The following is a 24781-nucleotide window of genomic DNA, read 5'->3' on the forward strand; positions in this document are numbered from 1 at the left end:
ATTACAAGGGTTGTTTTAATCTTAGAAATCAAACACCCTAACAATATATGAATCTTCATGATTCTATAGCAAAACCTTAGACAAGAGAGAGAAATTAATATAAAGCAATTTTAAAGACGAAATGATCATACCTTCTTATATGATGAGGACTCGCTACAAATCTTGTAATCTTAAACATACCTTGAATTGCTTCCTTTACAAACCTTGTAGGGCTTCCTATTCAAGGGCTCCCTCTCACCATGACAATTTTTCAAGTTTTCATTCATCATGGCATAAGATTAGTATTTCTTTATGTACCTACAACATTCACTGACAAGTACCACCAAGCAAACTATACAAGTACGAAAGCATGAAGACAATTTCATTAATCTATGGAATCTTTAGAGAGGGAGAATTCCTAAGGTTTCTAGATCCAAACCCTAAGTCTCGTGATGTTACCTTTCGAAACATCAACTCTAGAGTTTGAATCTCAAATCCAATTCTACTCTCACTAGAGTTTGCTATTTCTCCCTATACTACCTACAAACCCTAGAGACCAAAAGCTAAGGTTTCTATGAGGGAACAAAATAGAATAGGGTTAGGGTTTTTGAAAAGGGATCTCTAATTTAATATCCATCGAGGGTTTACAATCCTATATATTCAAAAAATTTCAACAAATATAATACTGCAAACCCTAGAATTAAAACATATAGCAAAACCCTAGTGCATATTTATATATAGACCTTTAAACAAAAATTTACAAAATGAACATGTTATGTTATACATACCTTATAGCAGCCTTACCTTACCCTTTCTTGAAAGTGATTGCTTCCCAAGTTATACCTCCTCAATGCTGCCATCAAGATGCTCTTCACAGGGTGTCTTAACTGTAGCTGCAAATTTTCTTGACTTCAAGGTGTTGAAGAGCTCCCTTAAAACGATGTCAAATAGGAGTATTCTTCCAAGATGCTTCTTTCTGCTCTTCTTAAAGAAGATTGCAGGAGATACCACAGGGCCTTGAATGATTTTTAACTGCCCTTAGAAGGACTGATATGTATTTCTGGTCATTTGATTTTTTAGATACTTGTAGCCTTTCACTTTTTACTTCAATCCTTAAGATAGGACTTTCAACAGTCACAAATGATCTTGAACTGCTTTTCAAAAAAAAATTATGGATTTGGTTCCTCTTCCACGTGCCATCACTAGACTATTGATAGGACTGTTGTAAGCCTTGATAATAACTGATATAGGTCTGTGACTATGCCTCTCTAATCAGGGCTTTTGACACCCACTGAAAGAGACCTTGTAAATAGGCCTAATATGCCTTTCAAATATTGATATTTCAAGGAGTTTTCTTCGCTGGATTAAAGTCGGCTTTCTAGGCCATAGTTAGGTCTCGTTCTTCCTTATATTAATATGCTCAAGATCTTTTTGGATTTCTGATATGATGTCAACATACTTTAGAACTTGGGATTTCTTTACAGGATTTTCGATTTTTATTTTTGTTATTTGGATTCCTTGAAATGATGACAAATGATGCCTAAAGAGTGCTTCTCCGCACCTTTACTTTCTTTAACCTTCTAGCCCAAGTTTGCGGTCTAATCATAGTGTTTATGACTTATAAAGATGCCCAAAAATATGTTCTTGAGTTTGATACTGCTTTTATAAGGTTTGGTCTTCTTCAAGTTAGCTATCTTCTTCAAGTTAGCTAGTGGTAGACCAAGACTTCTCTTTTTCTTATGATCTATCTTGAAATTTTTCTTGAATTCTTCCTTAAGATGATGAGAACTATTGACCTCCAAGCTGCCTTTTTCCTCTTCTAGTTCACCTTAGCTCTGTTACCATGTTAGAAAATCAGAAAGGCAGAAAGATTCTCTTATCTTGATAATTACTTGTGGTTTCTTAGGAATCTTATTATCTTTTAATATGTCTTCTTTTATCTTCTTATCATCAAATTAACTACCAAAACATAAATGTATGAAGATCAAAACAACAAGGACAGCACGTAGGCTCTCAGCCAGGGGAAAACCGCTCTTCTAGGGGGAACCCAAAAAACTATTTTTCTCTTCTTTAGAACCAAATCAAATGAGACAACCTAGACCCTTTGACCAAGACATAGACTTCCTCCAATCCACCAAGTCAGCCTCCCATGTAGACAAGTCAAACTCCAGCCAAATTTTCAAAAGTCAACATAAGTCATCCTTCCAAAATCTGAGTCAAAAACATGGTCTCGGCCCTCTCTGTAACATCTGAAATCTTGGCCAGCACCTTCAAACTTTTGCTTCAGATCTCCTCGCACATGTGACAGAAAATGAGAAAAAATTTGGCTCCTTTTACTTGCTAAGTGTTTCTTCCTATTTCGTTAGGATTTAACTTCCTTCTTCTAGCCTTCGCACATGTTCTTTCTCTCCAAAGTTGCAGATCGAATGATATTGATTGATGCCATAATGAGTCGAGTTCCTCTTTTATATATAGTCTCCCAATGAGGTCGAATCTCTTCATTAAGGCCGACATGAAGGACGGGCAGGCTGACTTGATGTTGGAGGTGTAGATGTCCAAATTACATCAAAATAATTTTATTTCTTTTATACAAGAAGCCCAATAAGGGTCTAGATCATAATGACAAGTACAATGACTCATGACTCAACCCTAGAAGCCTTCAATGGGACCTTTACCTAGAAACAAAAGACATAAAGCACGAAACCCATGCTTATAAATAATTTTTCTTTTGATCTTTATAATGATTTTCTTTTTCTCCTTTTACAAATACATATAAATTACATCATGTCATGAGTTAGACAACAATTATGAAGACCGTTACTAGTTACATTTCTCAACAAGTCCTGATGTCTAAAGTTATAGGGGTCATGTCCCCTGACCCTTATTAGTTAGGCATATTTAGGAAATTAGGAAGAGGTTAGATAAAATATTATAATAATCCCATCTTTGCCCAATTGAAAGGCATCGTTCGCTTGGATTTTGTATGTTTGAGGTGTGGGTCTTCATTTTTTATGTCTAGTTCTTGCTTAGAAATTTGTATTTCTCATACTGCTGATTTTACACCTCTTCTCATTTAAATGACACTTTTTAGTTGAGCTCCATCTGCTCTTTGATATGGTTTTCAATATTCTAACTTGGGATTTTCTTACGTTTTTATGGGCCTCAAATTGTTTGCTGCTGATACCATATCATGAAACCACTAACAAAACATAATTTTACAAATCATTTGAAACTGATGCCACTTGGATTTCCATTTTACCCACATTCCAACAGATATAAAGGCAACAACATAAATACCGGCATCCCATCAGCCATGTTTGAAGGTCAGATCATGAAGGGAGATTCTTATGATTCCATTCTTAAGTGCAATTTTTGTCTCATCCACAACTATTCTTAATTAGGCCGTGTTAGGAGCTTATAAAGCATAGTGTTCTAGATTGCAAAGCATATTTGATGAGGCCTGAGCCTGTACCCAAACCGAAGGATAATTATGTAATCACCGAATAGGGCTCACATCCTAGGACATGTGGCATGTTAACATTGAAAGAATAATTGGATCAATAATTGGTTTAGCTTGATCTTAAAACATTTAAGCATCCTCATTTGCAATCATTTTCTTTTTGAAATTGGGAGACTGCAGTAAAGAGATACAGACAGGCAAGCACTAAATCTGGCATTCTCTCTCTTTTATCTTATTATCCATGCCTTTGGTAGGCAAAGACATTTCATTGACAATTTATTAGGGCATTTTCTTTTGCAGGGGTGGATATTCTTGAATAGTCTGATTCCAAAATTGTAACAAATTTTGATTAAGTTATATTCAGAAAAACAGACTTCGTTTAAAATGATGGAAGCTATTTAAAATTGTCAATTGATTCTAAGAATGTAATAAAAATTAACTAAGTTTGTACACTTCGTAAAGTTCATCCTTTTATACAGGAAAGGTTACATCAAGACTCTGCATGATTCTTTTTGTCCCATTTCGTCTGTCATTGTAGATTTCTGCAAAACATTTGATATCTATAATATATATTGTATATGGTTTGCGGGCTTCAGCATCTGCCAATGAGCAACATTAATTATCTCATGCTAATCCTTAGGTCAGAACAGTTTTATATTTTCAGTACAGCTGTCTTATTGATTACAGCCTTATAATGCTTCTGTATCCATCACTGACTACCATAGTGTGAATACATTTTGAGATAATGTCCACATATTGGTAGGCAGCTTGTTTACACCAACCTAACAGGAAAACTGAAGGCTGGATGCATGACACCATAGGACTGAGTCAATCACTGTTTTCGTGAAACTAAACAAGTAACAACTTGAAATAAGTTCAAAAAAAAGAAGCGAGAAATGAGTAATCCAAGTAATATGTAGAAGTATATGTCCTTCCAAACCTCCAAAAAAGTCAACTTGAGCTGTGTGGAAGGTCGGACCACCACACTCAATACTTCTGACCTGGATACCATCACACAAGAACCACAAAATGCAATCATAAGAAATTGAGAAAATAAACAGATATCCACTGAATATAGATTAATAGCTACAGAAAATTTGGTTCAAGAATGTAAAACATGCTTCTGCTCACATATGCTCAAACAACTTTTTTAAATCCTAGCACTACTACATAGGTTTGTATAGATTAGGCTGCCTCATCTCCTAGTCAATGCCAGCCTTAACACAAATGATAGCCAAGAAGAGAAGAGAAGAGCAGGTATTTCAAACATCTAGGTTACACAGGCATACACTAATCTTTCATGGCTTTGGGTGTAATGCATTTGAAATCGCTTCAGATGACTTGACCCCTTCCTCAAATGCATATACCATATATAACAGAAATCCAACCCATATGTCATCTGAAGAAAGAGAAGAACTTTACAAGAAAAGAAACTGTCATCCTAAACAGTACCCATCAGATGATGCAAAACGGGCAGCAAAAGGCTTGGGCTTTGCTCGTTCTCCATATAACGATGAGCCTGCTGAGTAATCCTGGCAGCAAAAAATTACAGGTCTTTTCAGAGTTTTCATACATTGTTCTAACTTTCATCTTAAAATTGATGTAGTTTTTGCAACATATCCTACAGTAGTCTAGAATTATCTTACTTCCTTGAATGGAGGACATCAACAGTAACAGAAGAGAAATAATACTATTAGTGGGTGAGAATTGAGACAAATATATCTTATACCATGCTATGAATCAAACTGATAAAGGGCCTGCTGCCCAAGAAAAGTGGGTAATCCATAGGAGAAAAAATTTCTCCTCTAATAACAACCAGCCAGCCAGAGGCCCTATGATGGTCTTCAGAGAGTTTGATGCCAGATATCTCCTCCTATTGCTTCGGTCAGTGATCTCTCTGATCTGGCATTCTTGAAGGAAGGTGGGTCATCTATCAACAGGTACTTTAACCATTTTTGCAAACACGTGCTTTCATTTAATGTTAAGACCATATTTATGTGAATCACGGGGCAAACTGAATGATTGACTGCTCTCAATTGTATCCTTGTTCCCACACTTCACCTAGGAGGTTTGTCTTTGAGTCTAGTCAAGCGGGACCTCTTCTAAGGCCTTATAGTTTGGGAGGGGCTCTAATGGGTGGGCACTAATTGATATAGTGTGTCCATTCCTCGGGCAGATTTTCATTGGTCATTGGGATTGACACCCTATATCCTCATCCTTCAGTCAGGGCCTAGAAACTTTGCCCTGGAGATTGATGCAGCTGAAAGAATAATAATAAAAAAATGTAAAATGCAAAAGATGGATGGGATTTATTAAGCATGTGGGCCAAAGCCTAGCATGAGCTCTACCCCCCTCTTTAGCCATCACCCAATTCCTCAAGCATTTAATGCTTCATCATCAAACAATGTTACTTGGGAGCGGGAGCGGAAGCGGGGAGCGGGAGCGGAAGCGGGAGCGGAAGCGGGAGCGGGAGCGACCATTTTCAGAAGCTCCCGGTTTGGGAGCGAATCCCGGAGCGATTTTTTAAAAATATATATATTTTATATTTTTTAATTTTTGATACATATATGTCAACAAAAACATGTAGAATGATGAATTAGATATAAAAAACATAAAAAAGCATAGATTGAACCATATAACAACAATCATCTAGAAGTTATAATCTTCATCAACCACGTCCGCAAGTTAGTAACATAGTAACATACAACATATTGAGTCTCATGATTCATCAATCTTAAAGTTTCAAGCTTTCAAAATTCAATATATAACATTTATCATCATTGATCACCAAAGTTGTACTTGTAAGCTAAGTGTAACCATTACAACAAATAATATCTAACATGAAATGAAATGTTATAAAATGAAATGAAATGAAACAACTTTCAACTTTCATGAAGCATCATATTCATAACTCATTACTAATGAGTTATAATTGCCAACTTCAAACTTAAATTGTCATATATTGTTTAAAAAAATATCATAATAAATATGAAAGAGTCAATAGTTATAAAAGCTACTAGAAACTAGAAAAGAGAAGTAAATCTATTATCTATTTCTTATGCTTGGGCCTCTTGCCACCACGAGAAATGTCTAATTTTTTAGTCTTGTTGCAAAATCAGGATCTTTGTCATTAATATCACCCTCCAAGCATTAATATCCAGAGGTATCTTTGTCATTACCTTTGTATCTGTATAGGGATCTTTGTCATTAATATCACCCTCTAAGCATTAACATAAGATAGAAAAAGCATAGCATGTCAAGTCAAGATTTTGTTTGAGTGATGTGTACATTTTTAGAAGGGTCATGATAGAGGAGTTCGACAACCAATGTCACTAACATCAAGGTACATAGAGGGATTGGTACTCTTGATTAAATATGAGTTCCATACCCTAATACATGACAAAATTCAATGGAAACATTGCAATCCCCCAATCCTGAAATCCTGAAAAACTGATAAGTCTGCTGGATTTTGAATGAAATCTAAAATTCTACTTTCTCCATATGAAATCCAATGAGGACGAAACCACTCTCAAACATCCTGAGTCATTTCATGGTAATGTTAAAAATTTAAGTAAAAGGATGAAAATGAAAATTAAATAAAATGTCACTTTTACTTTAAGAATTTAACATTACCATGAATAGCATATCAATACTAGGGCCTAGACTTGATCATTAAGTTGCCCCACTCAAAAACTATTTGTTTCTTTCAAAAAAAATTGCATTTCGAACATTACTACAAATAAAAAAAGGCAAAACGCTCCCGAAAAGGCAGGGAGCGAAATTTTTTTTAGGGAGCGCACTCCCGACCCGCTCCCGAGTCGCTCCCGCCCGGAGCGCGGATCGGGAGCGGGAGCTAGGGGGGGGGGGCGCTCCCCCGCAACACTGTCATCAAATAATGGAACTTATAAATGTCCCAACCTTGATGAGCGATAAACTGCTACATCTTTAAGGGGTAATGGAAAATTAAAATGACAAACTGGTCACCCAGACTTTGCAAGAAAGAAAAGATAAATTATTAAAGCAAAAGGTGCACCATAGTGGTGTAAACAGTAGGCCGAGGAAAGGGTTAATTCGTGACTCCACAATTGCTTCCTCCTTACATCATTACACTCAAGATATTGGACTTCCATCAGTTGGTTCCATAGTTGTGGCCATCTTCTTTGAAGTCTTTCCCACTCCATATCCACCATATCATATGCACCTATGGATTGATGGGTCTCCATGTGACATGTCACTCCCCTTGGGAACTGGAAACACTTACTAGAGTTATTGACCTAATCATCCCTAAAATAAGTGAGGTAACTTGATTACAAACCCTGAGCTAGAAAGACATTTGAAGGTAAGTCTTGTGTGAAGTATTCCTGTGCCCCTAACATTTGTTGAAATATGTAACTAGGTTTGGTCTTCATAATGACGTGTAATCATGCTTTTATGTAATTGATGTAAAGAAAAATAAAATTATTTCTGTTATGCTTGAGTCATGGATTTCATGCTCAAGGAATTTTATTTTTATATACATCAAGCTCCCATTGTGAGCTATTAGGATTGGTCATTAAGTCATAAAGTCAATTGAGTCTTTGTCATGTATGAGAGACCCTTCTTGGGCATGTTACATGATTATTTGAGTCATTATAAGAGTCAAAAGACCCTCCAAGGCCTTCTCACAAGTACTCAATCAAGTCGGCCTTCCAAAGAAGATAAAGATCGTTCTAGAAGGAGATGTCAGCCTAAGCATGAGGACAAGTCGGCTTATTTACATGGGCAAATCACTATATAAAGGAGGACTCGGCCTCACTTGGGAGATCATCAATTAAGAATCCACAACAAGAATAGAAGCGTGAATAGTAAGGGAAGATAGCCTCTTGAGCAACAAAGAGAAGGAGAAGAAGATCGAAGTCTTCTTATGTTGTTTTTGGGTCAATAAATCTCGCACGTGTGACTGCGGCTAAGGTTTCTGTAGTAAGAAATTGCAGACCTTGGAAAAGTTGTGATATAGCCCAAGAAAGAAGTATTCTTACAAGCTGAGTTCTCAAAAGTAAGTGTCCAAGCCAAGCAAAGAAGAGGAGCCTAACAAATCAACCCCAATCAGTCCACACATGTGAATATTCTGTGATTACAGGTAGGCCGAAAATTGCAAGCTTGTAGCAATAGGCTGAAATCTGAAGAGAAGCTGAAATATGTGGTGAAACAACAAGTTTGACTAGCATTGACTTGAAGAGGAAGAAAAATTGTTTCGAAGCCTTGTGACTTGGTCTTGGAGAGGTTCTTAGGTCAAAGGTCTTGGTCTTGGAATTCATCAATTGAAGATTCTATAAGAAGAAGAATTTGGTGGGTTTTCCTCTCAAGCTTGGAGAGGTTTTGGCCCTGGCTGATAGCCTATATCTTGTGTCCTTTGTCTCATTGTTCTTTATGATTTGGTAGTTGTTTGATGAAGAAGAACACATAATAATAATCAAGTCAAAGAAGAACCTAATTAAGAAAAGTAAAAATTCTTCACTAGTTATCATTGCTAGAGAAATCATCTCATCTCTCTGCCCTAGATTTCTCAACAACATTAAATATGATTCACTATGCTTTAATGGTTTTTGTTCTGAATGATGTTAATCTCACTTGATCTTGAGAGGTTTGTTTTAGGTGATATTCACATTGCAGCAAAGATCCCTTGAGGGATGGGCTTGGCCCTCTTCAGTACCACTCCATTGGACGTTTTGCCCCATTTTGTAAGCAAATATGACCCTAATGCCCCATTGTTTCCCCTCCAGAGATCAATGTTGAGCCTTGAGAAGATTAAACATGGTTCTACACCCTTTCATGTAAATCTGAATGTTGAAACATTGAACCATAGATCTTGGCCATTGGCTTGCTTGATGATGAGCACAAATGGACCTAGGACGGCCCCACGCTAGCCTTGACCCTATTTGAGGGGCATTGCTTGTTCCAAAACCTATATGAGGATGGTTGTCACTACAATGAATTGGGAAGGCTAGCACATCTTTCTTTGATGCCAACACTTGCCTTGCATGCTAGCATGCCACCCCCACAAACCCTACAAGGTTGGTGTAGGCTTCTATATGGATGACATCATGGTGGAGGAGGCACCTTTTGGAGATGTACCCATGCATTTTAAGGATTTCTTGGAGTGCAGAGCACTCATGGACTATGTCATCACTTGCTTGATGGATATTGATCATTTCTAGAGCATAACATAATGGCGGGGAGTCTTTATTCCCAGACATGTGAGTTATTTTTACCATTTTATTATGTTTTAGAGCTATATCAAGGTCGGCTTGTGACCTTTGACCTAGTTGAATGCTCAAGTAATTTCATTTTAGGGAATTTACTTGTAAAATTAGTGAAATGAGACTCGGTTGCTCTCATATAAATATAGGGGAGTCGCATTGACTTATTCATCATCATCATTCATCACACTTCTCTTCTTTTAAGTGTGCACTAGCTCTCTTGTCTTATTTACTTAGTCGTTATGCCATTCATGTGGACTGAAATGTCTTGGGAGAGAGATTGTTGCATGAGGAGACTGTTGAGAAATAGGGAGGCTTACGATTTAGATTAGATTTCTCTTTACATGATAATTACTTGTGATTTTGTTGGCATTTTTATTATTATGTTTTCCTTCTTTCATCAAGCAATTACCATAATAAAAACATGAAGATCACAGAAGACAAAAGAACACAAGATATAGGCTCCAAGCCAGGGCAAACCCCTCTAAGGGAAAACCCAAAAAAATTCTCTTCTTATAGAATCAAATCAAAGTGAGATATCCAAGACCCATTACCCTTCTATATGATAAGTCACACCTTCCTTCTACATAGAAAATTCATCAACAGCAAGAGACCAACAACATATTCATCATCAAAATAGATCTTCAACAAGAGATACATCAAGGCAAAACTTCCACAAACTCAAACTCATGAAGAAACCCTTCTTTCAGATTTCGGCCCTCCTTCCTTCTACAAAATTTCAGATCAGATCATGTGAATTGTGTGTATCCAAATGAGCTCAACTCTCCTTCTATTTATATTTTCCAGATGCGTTTGAATAAACATGTCCATTAGGGCAAGGCCGACTTGACAGGTAGGCTGACTTGGCATCTAAGGGGTTTTTGACCCAAATTACATATTTAAAAATTATTTTTCCATTTTATTTACAACAAATCCAAATAGGACTTTGACTCTTTGACTCAAAAAATCCTAGAAGCATGAAGAACATGCTTATCAAATAAAATAATAATAATGAAATATATATTTTTCTTCTTTTTCTTCTTTTTCTTTTATAAAATATACAACGATATTAGTACAAAAATCATTATGAAGACTGAAACTAGTTACATTTTCTAACACTCCCTCTTAATGAGGGAGGTATTCGTAATTCCATAACCAGTACAAGGATACTTCTCAAATTGAAATATTCTCATAAGAAGAGTCAGGTTGGTAAGCCATCTTTAAGTATCTACATCAGAACCCACATTGTCAAATAGCGACACAGCAGGGCCTTGACTAACAAGATCTAACTCTCCACAAGATTAGAGCACAATGCTGGGAGGCATACACATGGACACCACCATAGCCTCTCAAGGCACATACCCCATCTGGATCTTCACAAGGTATGTCCTTCCAGGACTATTCTTATCTCGGATTCATGATCCTCAAAAAACGTCGGTCCTCTTTGACCACTCTTATCTTGGATACCTTTTCAAATCCTCAAAGAGTGTCAATCCACAAGACTATTCCTATCTTGGATTCTCAATCCTCAAGGAGTATTAGTCCCAGATGCTTATCCAATCCTCCATTCTCCCTCCTAATGTGATACACTAGACGTATGATGGTTAGTCCTGACCCATTGCATGACACATATGGAGAATATGGTGTCCACCATCACTACTTCTCATCCAAGGAGGAGGTTCTTACTCCTCAAACATGGAGGAGATTCTTACTCCTTAATTAGGGAGATATCATCACAACCTTAGTCAGTCTCATACTTCATCAATGCATCAGCTACTTGTTCTTCGTGGAGATCTTACTGGTAGTTGCAAAGACTCCTATCTGCAACACATCTTATTTGAGCTTCGACATTCTAATATCTATCACATGTCATCTCCATGACAGGCTTTCTCGGCTCTTAGTAGCATCATGTCATATCAAACTTAGAGCTTCCTGGATCTTGTCTATCATCAAACAACATTGTTATTATTGATTTGGGGTAGCATCGGATGTGCTCTAGCCACGAAATTTGGTGGAGAGGTTAGGGCACATGAGATCTCCAATACCCAGAAAGGGTTTGGGCAGATTCTAAACAGTTTGGGAGATATTAAAATAATTAATATTTTTAATGGAGTCCCTATGTCTAAACTTAGGGAAATTAAAAATATTAATGTGAATTAATATAAAACTGTGTTAGAATGGTCCAAAAGACATGGATCAAACCAGATCTAATATTAGTCGTCGATTAGGGACTTAATCTCGACCGTTGATTTGTCAACAAGAAAAGTGTAAGAGGACGCTTGAGGGTCACTTGGAAAACACACCAAGAGATCAAGATTTCGACTTTCTGGCGCTGGGTTTGCTAAGAAAGTTGAGAGAGTGATTAGAAGTTGCAGCTGAGGGGCAGTGAATACAGAAGCAGAGAGGCAGAGATAGTGCTAGGAGGATCAGTGCAACAACCGGGAAAGCTGTCGCAGAGGGCAGAAGTCGGAACTGTCGAGAACAGCCGGAACTGCCGGGAACTGCCAGAACTACCGAGAAAGCTGACGCAGAGGACAAAAGTCGGAACTGCCGGGAACAGTGGGCACTGCCGGGAACTGCCGGAACAGCTGAGAAAGTTGACGCAGAGGGCAGAAGCCAGAACTATCGGGAACAGCCGAAACTGTCGAGAACAGCCAGAATTGTCGGGAACTGCCAGAACAGCCGGGAAAGCTGACACAAAGGGCAGAAGCCGGAACTGTCAAGAATAGCCAGAACTACCAGGAACTTCCAGAACAGCCGGGAAAGCTGACGCAGAGGGCAGAAGCTGGAACTGCCGATATTTTTCTCTGTTGGGTGAGCCGGATTTAGCACCCAGATTGTATTCTGAAACTGCTTAATAAATCAAACCCTCATATAGTTGCACCGGCTTTCCCGCATTGGGTTTTTCCGGGGACATTGATCTAAAAATAACGGTGTCATTTGTGTGCTTGTTTCTGTTTCCTTCAGTTGATGATCTGTAATGTGTTGAGCATGTACTTGTGTTTATTTTTAGTATTTACATGGTAAATAACTTGTTAATTAATCAGAACAAGTAGGAAGGAATAAATCAAAAAGTACATGGAGGGTTTCTAACTGTTAGACTTAGAAACTTCAACAGTTATCAACTGGTTCATATGTCTTCTACAAGGAGTTGAGCTACCTCATAACTGCTAACACATGTCTTCTTTCTTCATAACATAATTTTGCCTCAACTTTCCAATATCAATTCTGCTCCCATGCTTATTTAAGCCATCAATAGTGTTATTCACGCAATCCTTTTGTTCCATGATCAAATTACGTAGTTGTAGGTACATCAATATCATCAACAAAATATGTCTATTGTTATCCTTCCAAATAATGCACATATTTTTGCAATGTGTCCCATCAGGGAGTCAAGTCATATCCAAGCAAATCATCAAAATCAAAGTTTGCCAAATTATAATATCCTCTGGTCAGAGTGTCAAGTCTTTGAAGTCAACATTTATTTGCATGTTCTATCTTTATATTGCAACACAGTTATGCTTCATGCTTTCAATCATTAATATGTTTAAGGAATGAACTCATCAGCTGGAAGTTACACTATCATATCCATCAGGGTCCTTACAGCTCCCTCTTTCCATCATGCTCATCATTATCAAGGAGTCGTCATCAAGCACGAATCTTGCATTACTTTGTTCTTCCATCCTTCTCATCTTGCTTCCACAACTTTCACTGCCTTCATTATGTGCCTGCAATTATCAGCGAGTACAACCAAACAAAAATATACAAAGACAAGAGCATGATCTCAATCCCGTCAATCTAGGGTTTCCATGATTTTCTCAAAAGTATACTTCTAGGGTTCTAGTTCCAGACCCTATATACTCCTTGATCCAACCATTATTAGGGTTTTTACTTTTATCGGAGACACCCAATCCTAGGGTTTTGACTTTCAAAACTAGGGTTTCAATATCGAAGAACATTTAGCCTTGCAAACCCTAGATACCAATTCCCAAGAGTTAGGGATTCCTTAAAAGGAACAATTAGTTAGGGTTAGGGTTTTTTCTCCTAAGGTTAATTCAATCTAAAGTAGGGTTTAGAAACCCTAAGTACTAAGTGTCTTCAAGACTTTACAATTCTACAAGGCTTACAAACCCTAGATGCAAAGGAACAACTGCAAAACCCTAGAAAATCTTGACCCATAAAATGCGCATAAAAATTGTGCATACCTTTGCAATCTTACCATACCTTCTTCTTTGTCAAGACTCGAGATCAATCATCCTTCAGCAAATGCATGTCTTCAATACATGTGCCTTATCTTCTCCAACTATAGAACCTTTGTTGAGCTGCTAGCTTGGTCAAGGTTCCATGTATTCACTGTTACGCAGAGATGAACTTTATTGACCTTTGGATTTAGTACTATCATAGTTTTCAAGGTGACATATTTCAAACTTTCTTCAGGTCGGCTTCTTCAGGTAAGTTCTTCTTCTATATATATCACTGATCCTCATGGAGGTACTTCAAAATACCTCATATACATTGTTATTTTTCTTTTAAACAATGTGACGTCCATTGTATAGGATCGAGATTTCATGGTAGATATGTTTTACAAACCATCATGTGTTACATGGTATGCCAAGCGATGATGCTAAGAGAACTATGTTTCTGTTATATAACTGCAATGCCTTCATTCCACTCAATAGTGATGCCAAAGAGATGTAATGCCAAACCACTGCTACAAGATCACCATTATCTGAATATTGTCATACTAAAGCATTCAAGTTCATTATGCCACGTATTGATTACTGTCATATTGGTATACATTATAATTCCAGCCTCTATCTGAAGGAGCAAGTCCCTTATGTCGAGAGCCTCAGATTGTGAGAACGATAACCTAAGAGTGCGAGATTTATATGCCACAGAGCGAAATGTATATGCCGCAGAGCGAGTCACTGTAAAATAAGGACCATGCATGCAGTTGTGTATATAATACAAACCATGATCTGAATCTAGTGTGAGCCACTGAAAGCCACAAAGATATAATGTGAGGTCGGGCCACTGTAATATATATGCAATCTTAGAAAACGAGCCACTACATGTAAAGCGAGACAGAGTCACTGATTATGAGCGAAAGAGATCCCAAAACTTATATATATTGAGTCACTGCTCATTGTGCTAGTGTGATTGAACCACCAAAAATAGGAATGACAAATTGTCAACGAACCACTACTGAGCATTTGTTATGATGCCAAACATCAAACCATAGCCACTCGGACCCACTGTAAATTCCACATATTGGCCATATATAGCATAGCAACAACTCCTACTAATGCTAGTTCAATCCTTGTAACCCAAATGTATATGCCACTCATTACAAAGGTGACAAATCCCTTTTTTGGAAGTGCTCTAGAAACAAACCACTACAGGATACACCACATAACACAGACTTTCTTGGGTTTAGATACCATGTCTAAGTGACATCTATTACACCAATGTTACTCAAGACTTGCACTTGGCCTCGTCATTTTTTTAACATGACATTTAGATGGGGCAAACCACAACAAGAATGGAATCTCGGTGGATGACTCAACACTTCTTCAGCCTCACCAATGAACCAAGGTCCCATTGGGAATGAATCATTCTAAAGTGAAGCTAAAGTCGAAATTTCATTATTCAATGGATATCTCAATACTAATAGTTTTTGACACTACTAAGATATTTGGAGACATACTCCAACACACAAGGATATGAAGACCTACAAAGGATTACTTTTACCAACTTGAAGCTAACTAAAGCATCCATGTTGTGGTGGGATAATTTTACCAAATGGAAATGACAAGAAGGTAAGCTACGTTCCAATAGCTAATGAGGAAAACATTTTAACCTATGGGATATGAAAGGAATTTAAATATTTAAATCATAGTGCTTAATGCAAAAAGTTGGCCAACAAGAATCAAACTATGGCAAATAATTTTATTATTTTATGCATGTTAAGAGTGCTTGATCATGAAGAGCAAGTTTTGTACAAATGTAACACTGGACTCCAAAACTTGATTTAGAAAAAACTTAAATTATTTGGCATTCGAATGTGGGAAGATACTTAGAGCAAAGCTATAACAATTAAAAAAACAATAACAAATGGAGCAAGAAAAGAAATCAATGTGAACAAGATGAAATAACTTCCAAATAGAAGTAAAAACCTATATCGACAAGTAAGTCAACTAGCATTGATAAGTTAACACATTTAGCGAAGTTGATCAACCTTCATAATCCAATAGTGAAACATGTGACTATATCAAAAAAGAACCATTCACAACAACCATTGTAGCAAAATCAACCACAATAAAGAAAATTGCCCATGCTTGCATTTAGACAAGAAACCAACAAAATCCCTTAACACGCGAGTTTCCCAATGTTAAACACACACAAATAATGGACAAGATATGAAATATAAATGTGACATTGTGTATTATTCACAAACGTATTCATTTATACATTGTCTAATGACCCTTTGTTTCCATATTCCAAGTGGTCTCTTGGACTCCAGTGACTATTCATATTCCACACCAACCCTTAGCGGATTAGGCGTCCAACATTCCCCCCCTTAATTCGAAGGGGTATATACAAGTCCAAGAAGAGAAATATAATACAACAATGCATGACAACAAATATGTTGAATGTGCTCTCTGAGATAATGGTATAATGTGGGAGAACTCGAGGTCTCAACTAGCGATGGTTTAATAATGACCACCAACACTAGAACACTTAGTGCAGTTCTTGGAACTCTTCCAAATTTGGCTAGAAGTTGAAGTCTTCTACTAGAGGAAGTGCTCCCTATTATTTTGAAAAGGGAGACCATTGGGGTCTCAACCTAGAATGCTTAGTGCAATTCCCAGAACAATTTCAAATATGGCAAGAAGCTATTAGTCTTCTGCTAGAGGAAATGTCCCTAATTCTTTGAAGAGGAGGATCGTCAACCTAGAAAAGGGAGGTCTCAACCTGCGTAAAAAGGGAGAACCTCAACCTGAAAAGGGAGGTCTCAACCTACGGTGGTTTAAGGAAGGTCACCAACCAAAAGGCATGTTCATGGGGCATTTCTCTATCTCTGGATACAACTCTAAAATCTGGGTATGGTTGTCTCTAGTTGTAGGCTCAGGCAGCAAGTTCAGGTTGTGGCTCAGTCTCGCTTGATGTATCTTTAAAGCTTGTAGATGATCATCAATTCCCCCCTATCAGATACAAGGTGAGAAGATGAAGAGATCTCAACTGCAAGACTTTTCAATACTCGAGAACAAATCCTATGGTATGAGTGGAATATCTTCTTGGTTGTTGAAGCCCATAGCCAAGAAGCGACCCATCCAAGGTGAATATCCATTCTTGTAGAAGGTTTGTTTTTGAAGCATCTGTTTGAATGATAGATGTGCTTATGACAATGCTCACGGGTGAAGATCAAAACAGTGATCTTTCACATGGGCAACTCGATTACAATGTTGCCATTTGACAATTATTGGTTGCGGAGGAGCAAGATCTGGAACAAGTGTATATAAACCATCCTGAAGAAATCTAGCGCTCTAAAATCGGATTGGCTTGTTATAATCTGGAATATGAAAGGACATATCCTTGTCATATCCAAGACCGGTTATGTGCTTGTCGCTGACAAGCTCTTTCCAAGGTCTGAAGCATAGTATTCAAAACCAAAACCGGTGACTGGATCGGTCCACCTAATAATCCAGGTTTCAAACCGCAACTCGTCAAACCAAGACTAGTCAGATCTCAATAAATCGGATTTTTAAAAAATACAAGAAATAATTAATTTTTAATGAAAAAAACTATTTTTAAGATTTAAAACCATGATTCCAAACCAATAGAGACAAAATATGCAAACTTTTCTCATCTATATACCATATAAAACTAAATATATCAAAATGGTACTGAGTGCAATATATATCATCGACAAAATACATAAGAAACGAGGCTCTAAATGGCCTATAAAGTCCAAAAACAATGCTACAAGCTATGGGGCCATTGGCCTACTACAAGACTACAAGTCTACAAGTACATATTAGTGATCAACATGATCATTCCTCATCATGATCAAACTCATCACCACTACTAGACATAGGATCATCAACAGGAGCTACATAATCATCATCTAGATCAGATTCTGAGGATACCTCAGCCCCATCTGCAACCTCAGTAGTAGCACCAATAACAATAGAATTGGACCTAATGGAAGCACGAGTTGGTCGAGCTGCATGACTAGTGCCTTCCATTGGTTGTTTGCCTTTGCTTGATTCGGCTACTAATTATGGTTCTGATGGTGGTACCAGATCTGCTTTGCGATCAACCCGCCTAACGCCATGTCAATATCAAAATCAGCATCAAGCTTAGGATCTCCAGTCTCCTCCACCCATATTGATGTTGGATCAATATCGTCCAACACAATAGGATCTAAATCACGTCTTCAATTCATCATTTGGTTGTGCCTTAGTCGAAGGTTGTATTTCACGAAGACAAGATCATTTAACAATTTTTGTTCCAAACAATTTCTCTTCTTCGTGTGTATGCGTTCTATTGTCGCACAGAATGTCTAGGCACCGCGACAACGGCTCAGATCGAGGGCTGTCACCCTGATCCCCAATCTCTCCGTTTAAGTTGTCTTCCTACAGCAAGCTAAGGGGGGTAGACCCTATGGAAAAGTGGAATGAAGAACTAGTTGGGAAATAGCGAGTTCAGGGGACACAGTGAAGCGATCAAGTACTTGATTAAGATTTAGCAAGACTTATAGGATTTGATTAGATTTTAAACGATTGATACCAGTGCCTTATGGAGTCAACGAACTTGCTAGGGAAATTAAGACCAAGTGATCGATTAGCAACCGCTACTTAGATGAATGACTATTTTATATGAAATGCAAATCCTAAAACTAATGTGAGACGCAAGAATCTTGGTTAATTTTAGTTAAATCCCTATTTAAATGTGAACCCTTCAATCCTTTCTCTATTGAGCCAAATTTCATAGTAATTGGCAGAGAGAAGATCAGGAGAAGCACACTAAGGTGTGATAACGATACCTCTCCTTCGGTGCTACAGAGAACTGTGGCTCTAACGACAACAATGTCACCATTTTAAGTAGTATTAAAACAGGCTTCTCAAGAAAAGACGGATGGAGATCTATCTGTCTATCAACCAAGCTTATGCTTGGAAGTAAATTTTATCTATGCAAAGTTAACTTATATGCAAATGCACCGGAAGATGAGATGGAGTTAGACTCGAGAATGGGAAAACACTTATGCTGCAAAAGCTCTCAATTACCCAAATGAAATGCTCGTTTTTTTTAGATGACGACTTCGAAAATAAACTCTTGAAGATACTATAATTAAAACACCAGCTTATTTCAAATCTTCTTGATACAATTTAGCTCAAAGAGAACGAAAACAACTTTGCAATTCGATATCAATGTCAACGGATGCCCAAAAAAATACTCCGTTTATGAAACAAAGGATATGCATTTTATCACAATTCCATGACAGAGTACTTAATTTTCATAAATTAATTTTTATGACAGCAGTAAGAAAAACTTTATGATAGCAGCAATATGACAATGAAAACAGTAAGCTATCAACGATAGCTTTTTGCCAAAAATTTACCGAATTTTTTCCAAACTTGCCCACATGAATTATCAAAAAATTTCAACCTGTTGTAATGTGATTTCCGGAATTATATCACATCTGATATACTTATTACCAATGTGGAAAAAGTCGAAGTCGGGATTAATTCGGCAAGGGTCCAAAAGTTGAAAAACTCGTTAAAGTCGAGAGTTTTTTGAAAAAGTCAGCAAAATTAAAAAAAAAAAAAAAAAAAAACACACACACAAAAAAAAAAAACACAAAATTACTCTTTTTTTAAATTATTTTTAACATCTAGAGTCGAAGTCATAGTTTAGAGGTGTTTTTAGTGTTTACTACAATGTCATTCCTTACATGTGAATTCGATCACTAAAAGGATGTTACACTCTTGCAGTCTGCATTCTAAGTGCATCTTATCACCAATGTTTTTCAACATTATCCACAAAAAATATGATCATAACAGTGTTGATTCTTGGGAATGTTCATCAGCGATTTACACTTCCTTGCTTGCTAGTCTGGATACTCCTTGTCCTCTTTCTCTTATGTCTCACAATCATACTCGTCGAGGTAGGTATGCACTTCTTTTTCATAGTCTTCTCAGTTTCTTATAGCAGCCTTCTGACAGCTTAGCCTTTGGCTAATGTCTCTTCTCTGTATTTTTTTGCACATCTCATATAGATCCCTATTGTTTTGCAGACATAACATCCAGCAAGAGCAAACCAATAATAGCCGCATATGTTTCAACATTCAACAAAATATAGCAACCAAGCAATTAATTTTCTCAGTAACACCAACCAACTATAATGCTCGAAATTAAGATTCAACAACAAAACAAATTGCACAACACAATTTTATCACCAAATTTCTAGGGCTATGTTTGAAAGATTCCACTCTCTGCCTTAAGATTAAACAGGAGAAAATTATATCATTTTCGCCTTTGCAGCCTCTTTATCCGCGGCCTGGGAGGGAGGCAGACTTTTTGGGTCGACTCCCGATTAAATCAGGAGTATAATGATTAAATCGCGATTTTTTCCTTTCTGAAAAAATCGCCAAAAAGTCGGGGGATTAAATCGTTTAGTTTAAAAAATCGCATTTTTAGGATTAAATCGGGATTTTTTGCAGACTTTTTCCACACTGCTTATTACAGCCACCAATTAAAACATGAAATAAGCCTAATGATGAATGCCCAACTCACGAAATTAATTCCTTAATGTACTAGACAACTTAGGAACTGATTTTAGGCTAACCCACATGAAATTTTTCCACTGTTATATTTCAAACTTCATAAACAAAATTATTTAGAGATAACAGTGACCCAAAATATAGAGCTAGGCCCAATGCTTGATACACATCAAACATAAATGACTTATTAATGTATTTAGCAATTTTTTAGTTAATTTCAAACCACTTAGATGTGTTTTTCACCACTATTAGAAAGGTATATGACTACTGTAGAAAATAGTGAGGAGAAAGATGGTTTAGAGATCAAACCCTTAGGCCCTAGGCCTTGAAGATCACTTGCCCAAGTTGCCAAAAAAAAATTCAATATCTGAAACACAAATTTTTACCAAATTTTCTACAAAAACCCACCGATGATTAGCTTCAGAAAATCAAATATTCAAATCAGAAATGGAGCAAGGGGATATAGGGCCAATGAGAGCTAGCACTAGGCCCAATAGAACTAGCTTGGGCTAAGAGAAGGCAGATCTCGGCTTAAGAGCCCCAAAACCTGAAACCGTTGTTCTGAAAAGAAATATTTTGCTTCAGATCTTCAGATTTATTGCAAAATCTTTAATGGTTGGCCTTGTAAAAAGATTTGGGATAAGATATTGCCCTCCAACGCCTAGATCTGTCTCAAAACCCCCAGATCTGCTTGAAAAATCTCAAATCTGAAGATTTACTTGGTTGATTTCTCAAATCTATGCCTGCAAACAATCTTTGAGCCCAGATCTTGCCCTCTAGGGTCTAGATCTAGCTCAGATCTAAATATTTACTTGGCTAATTTCTCAGATCTATTCCTGCAAACAAACTTTGAGCCCAGATCTTTCCCTCCAAGGTCTAGATCTAGCTCAGATTTGAAGATTTACTTGGCTGATTTCTCAGATTTATTCCTGCAAACAATCTTTAAGCCCGGATCTTGCCCTCCAGGGTCTAGATCTAGCTCAGATCTAAAGATTTTCTTGGCTGATTTCTCAGATCTATTCCTGCACAAGTAAATAACAGATCTATAGAAATAATTTACAGATCTGAGGAGTATGAGTCCAACTCCGCTCCCAGATCTGATAATCTAAGGCTCTTAATAGCCAGATCTATCAAAATTTCCACAAAATATTTAAAAGATTTTGAAATTTTAGAGAGGTACTAGCCCAAAAACACCCTGCAAAAAAAAATATTATCGTTAGATAAATCCTGAGACTTATATGAAGTAGGCTCTTTAAATATGTGTTGAGAGTTGGCTGGTCCAACCGAGAACTATCCCCAAACGCTCAATGAGAACCTGAGAGATCTTTTACAAACACTAGATCAACCATCAAATCAACTAGAGAAATAGAACAACAATAAAATTCTGAAGAAATAGAGATACCTGCTACTTCAATCAAAATTAAAAATGTTACCCTAGATCCAACAAACTGAATAAGGTACCTGTATTCAGATTATTCTAAGAGAGCTATTGATTGATAGTTTTCACATAATATTAAAGCAGAAATTAAAACAATGTTACCATAAATTCATGAAAAGGAACACTACAACACGTTGAAACCCCAAAGACTTTTGCATTAATTCAAAAAAGTATACAAGAGAGCTTGAGAGCTTAGTAGACGATGCAGAGATCGGATAATCTCAACTGACAACTGACCTCCTATTTAAATATAAATCTTTCAACGGCTAGTTCGAGTGATCCTTGTCAAAGTAATATCGACCTTTGATGAGGATCAAAATTTCTTTTAATTTCATCTGTTGAAATTTTAATTATTGAGGAAATTTCGAATTTTTCAATTAATGCATTTTAATTAATTCAAAAGTTAAATTTTTGAATTAATTTCCTCAAAATTTTGACTTTGACTTAACCCCAGGGACTAAAGGCTTAAAATTTAGCAAAATAATCAATTAACTTTAGTCCCTGGACCTCTTAAGTTTTAATTTTTAAAGGACCCATGAATTTTGCCTTTGGAAAATTTAAATTTACCTAGGACCTATAATTAATTAAATTTTTGACTTAGGATTTTAATTAATTTTGGCCATAAAATTTAATTAATTAACCTATGAGGGGATAAATTATTTTTCTAACCCTCAAAACACTTTACATCACGATTTTCACATTTTTTACATCTCAAAGGGGAAAACCCATTTGCAAAAGACCCTCACAGACTACCCAATTCTGCGACACAAATATAATCTAGCAAATCAAGCAAATTGTAATAAAATAACCTAACCAAATAGTTAGGATTATCCCCAAATCACTTTTACATAGACTCGATCTAGAACACTAGGACTCCCCTAAGATCTCAGTAACAAAATCCATTTTGGCTTTCAGGTAAGGCTGAAAGAAAACTCTGCCGACCATCCAAGAAAGGATCGGTGAGACAAAAAACCTCCCGGAATATAGACCGTTACCAGAAAAATAGGTTTTACTTAGGCAATTACATACATGACACAGATCTGCTGAGATTATTTACATCACATATATGCAGAATAGGTTTACATTATAACATGAAAATCAGGCTGATGATGATAGCTGGACGACACGGACACATTGATCAGATGTTATCCCTTTTGCGAAAAAGGGGGTGTACTACTATGGGTCGCTGACACGTAGTGGTCAACACGCTCAAAAATAGAACACTTACGCTCACACCCTGATGCACTGCAAGTTTGGCTGAGGAATCCAACTGCAAACTTTTGCAATTGAGGACATTGGCTGCCAAATCACTCCCACCAATGTGTTGCAAAGAAAAAGACATTGTTTAGTAACTTAATTCATTTCATTCTTTGTTTACAAGTATTTACAGACAGTTTGAATTGTAAATTTGTGAATAATTGAACTTTAAAAGAAAAACGTATTGAAATTGCTTACCAGTTTGATCCACATCTCTTGCCATCTTTGCGAAGTTTTTGCCAAAGGTACCTATTGCCATACTGAAAAGAGTAAGTTGTCTATGTATTTCAACTGGTCATAATGGTTACGGACCATGCGCTCCAAGCAATCATACAATCTATCTCTGACCTTCCCAGCCTGCAAATCTCCTAACCGAGCTTTATAATGATACTTTGGATTCAAAAAATACTCAGTTGCACGTATAGGACAATGGAGTTGATTGTTCCATTTGTTATCAATGATCTCCCAAATACACCCATATTTAGTTAATTTATCCTTGTAAGTTGCATGTATCTGCTCCTTTTCCTGATCCATAGCCTCATAGATGTATCCCATGGCCAATTTTTCCCCATCCACCATCTGTAGCACCTTAACAAGGGGCTCGGTAATTTTCACAAGCTCTGCAAACTTTTTCCAAAAATAATTGTCAAAAACTTTCTTTTTGGTGTCTTTGCCATCTTGTCTACGAGCCCACCGAGATGAAGTCCATTCATCAGAAGAAAACATTTTCTGCAAGTTTTTTTGTTGAGAATTGAGACATTGCAATGTAAGGAAGTGAGTTGCAAATCTCATAATTGCAGGCCTAACAAGCTCTTTGCCCCCAATGTTTTTCCTCATTAGGCTCAATACCCATGAGTGGTTGTAGATGTATTTTGTGATGCACTTGGCATGCTCTACAATGTTTTTTACCCACTCCACTTTGCCTATGTCCTCAAGCATGAGGTCTATGCAATGTGCAACACATGGAGTCCAAAATATGGTCTTATATTTGGACTCTAGCATCTTTCCAGCAAGAACATAGTTTGAGGTATTATCCGTGATGACCTGCACAACATTCTGCTTCCCCACTACCTAAATAATATCATCCAAAAGCTCAAATAGAAGGTTTGCATCCTTCACCTTATCAGATGCATCAACTGATCTCAAAAATATGGTTCCTTGAGGGAAAGAAACAAGGAAATTAATGATAGCGTGGTTCTTTCCATCGATCCATCCATTTGACATGATGGAACAACCTGTTTTGAGCCATGACTCTCTATACTCAGCCAAATACTCATCAATGGAACAAATCTCTTTTTGCAAAAGAGTTCCCCTCAAGTCATGCACAGTAGGGCCTTTGAAGCCCTTTCCTGCAGCTATAACAGAGTCCCACATAGCTTGGTAATAAGGTGAACGGGTAGCATTAAATGGAATATTTGCATCATACCACCATCTAGCAATGTATTGAAAAGAAGATTCTTTGCATTGCTTTTTCCAATGGTCATCCAAAGTGGGTTGACGTTGAGTTAGACTTGGTTGGGAGGAAGTGGGATTGAGGCAGTGGTGGCAGAGGTTGAGAAATAACTTTGGATGTTCATCCTCTTTTTTCCTTTAGATTGTTGGCCTTGATGATAAGACCCAAG

The 24781-nt window shown here is 37.1% G+C and overlaps 1 protein-coding gene across 1 annotated transcript in view; it reads right to left on the bottom strand.

The window, feature by feature from the left end:
- LOC149173326 (uncharacterized) overlaps nt 1-24781 on the bottom strand; it is a 208236-nt gene that overhangs the window by 149013 nt on the left and 34442 nt on the right. Inside the window, exons 2-3 of the mRNA XM_089426663.1 lie at nt 4892-4971; nt 4380-4440 (exon numbers count right to left, since the gene is read on the bottom strand). Of these exons, the coding sequence (XP_089282789.1) occupies nt 4380-4440; nt 4892-4971 (141 nt within the window). The remainder of the gene's footprint in view (nt 1-4379; nt 4441-4891; nt 4972-24781) is intronic.

The sequence above is a fragment of the Pinus tabuliformis genome, chromosome 4_2 (assembly GCF_031772625.1).
Source record: "Pinus tabuliformis cultivar Carrire ecotype Pingquan chromosome 4_2, CPIR1, whole genome shotgun sequence".
Lineage (NCBI taxonomy): Eukaryota > Viridiplantae > Streptophyta > Pinopsida > Pinales > Pinaceae > Pinus > Pinus tabuliformis.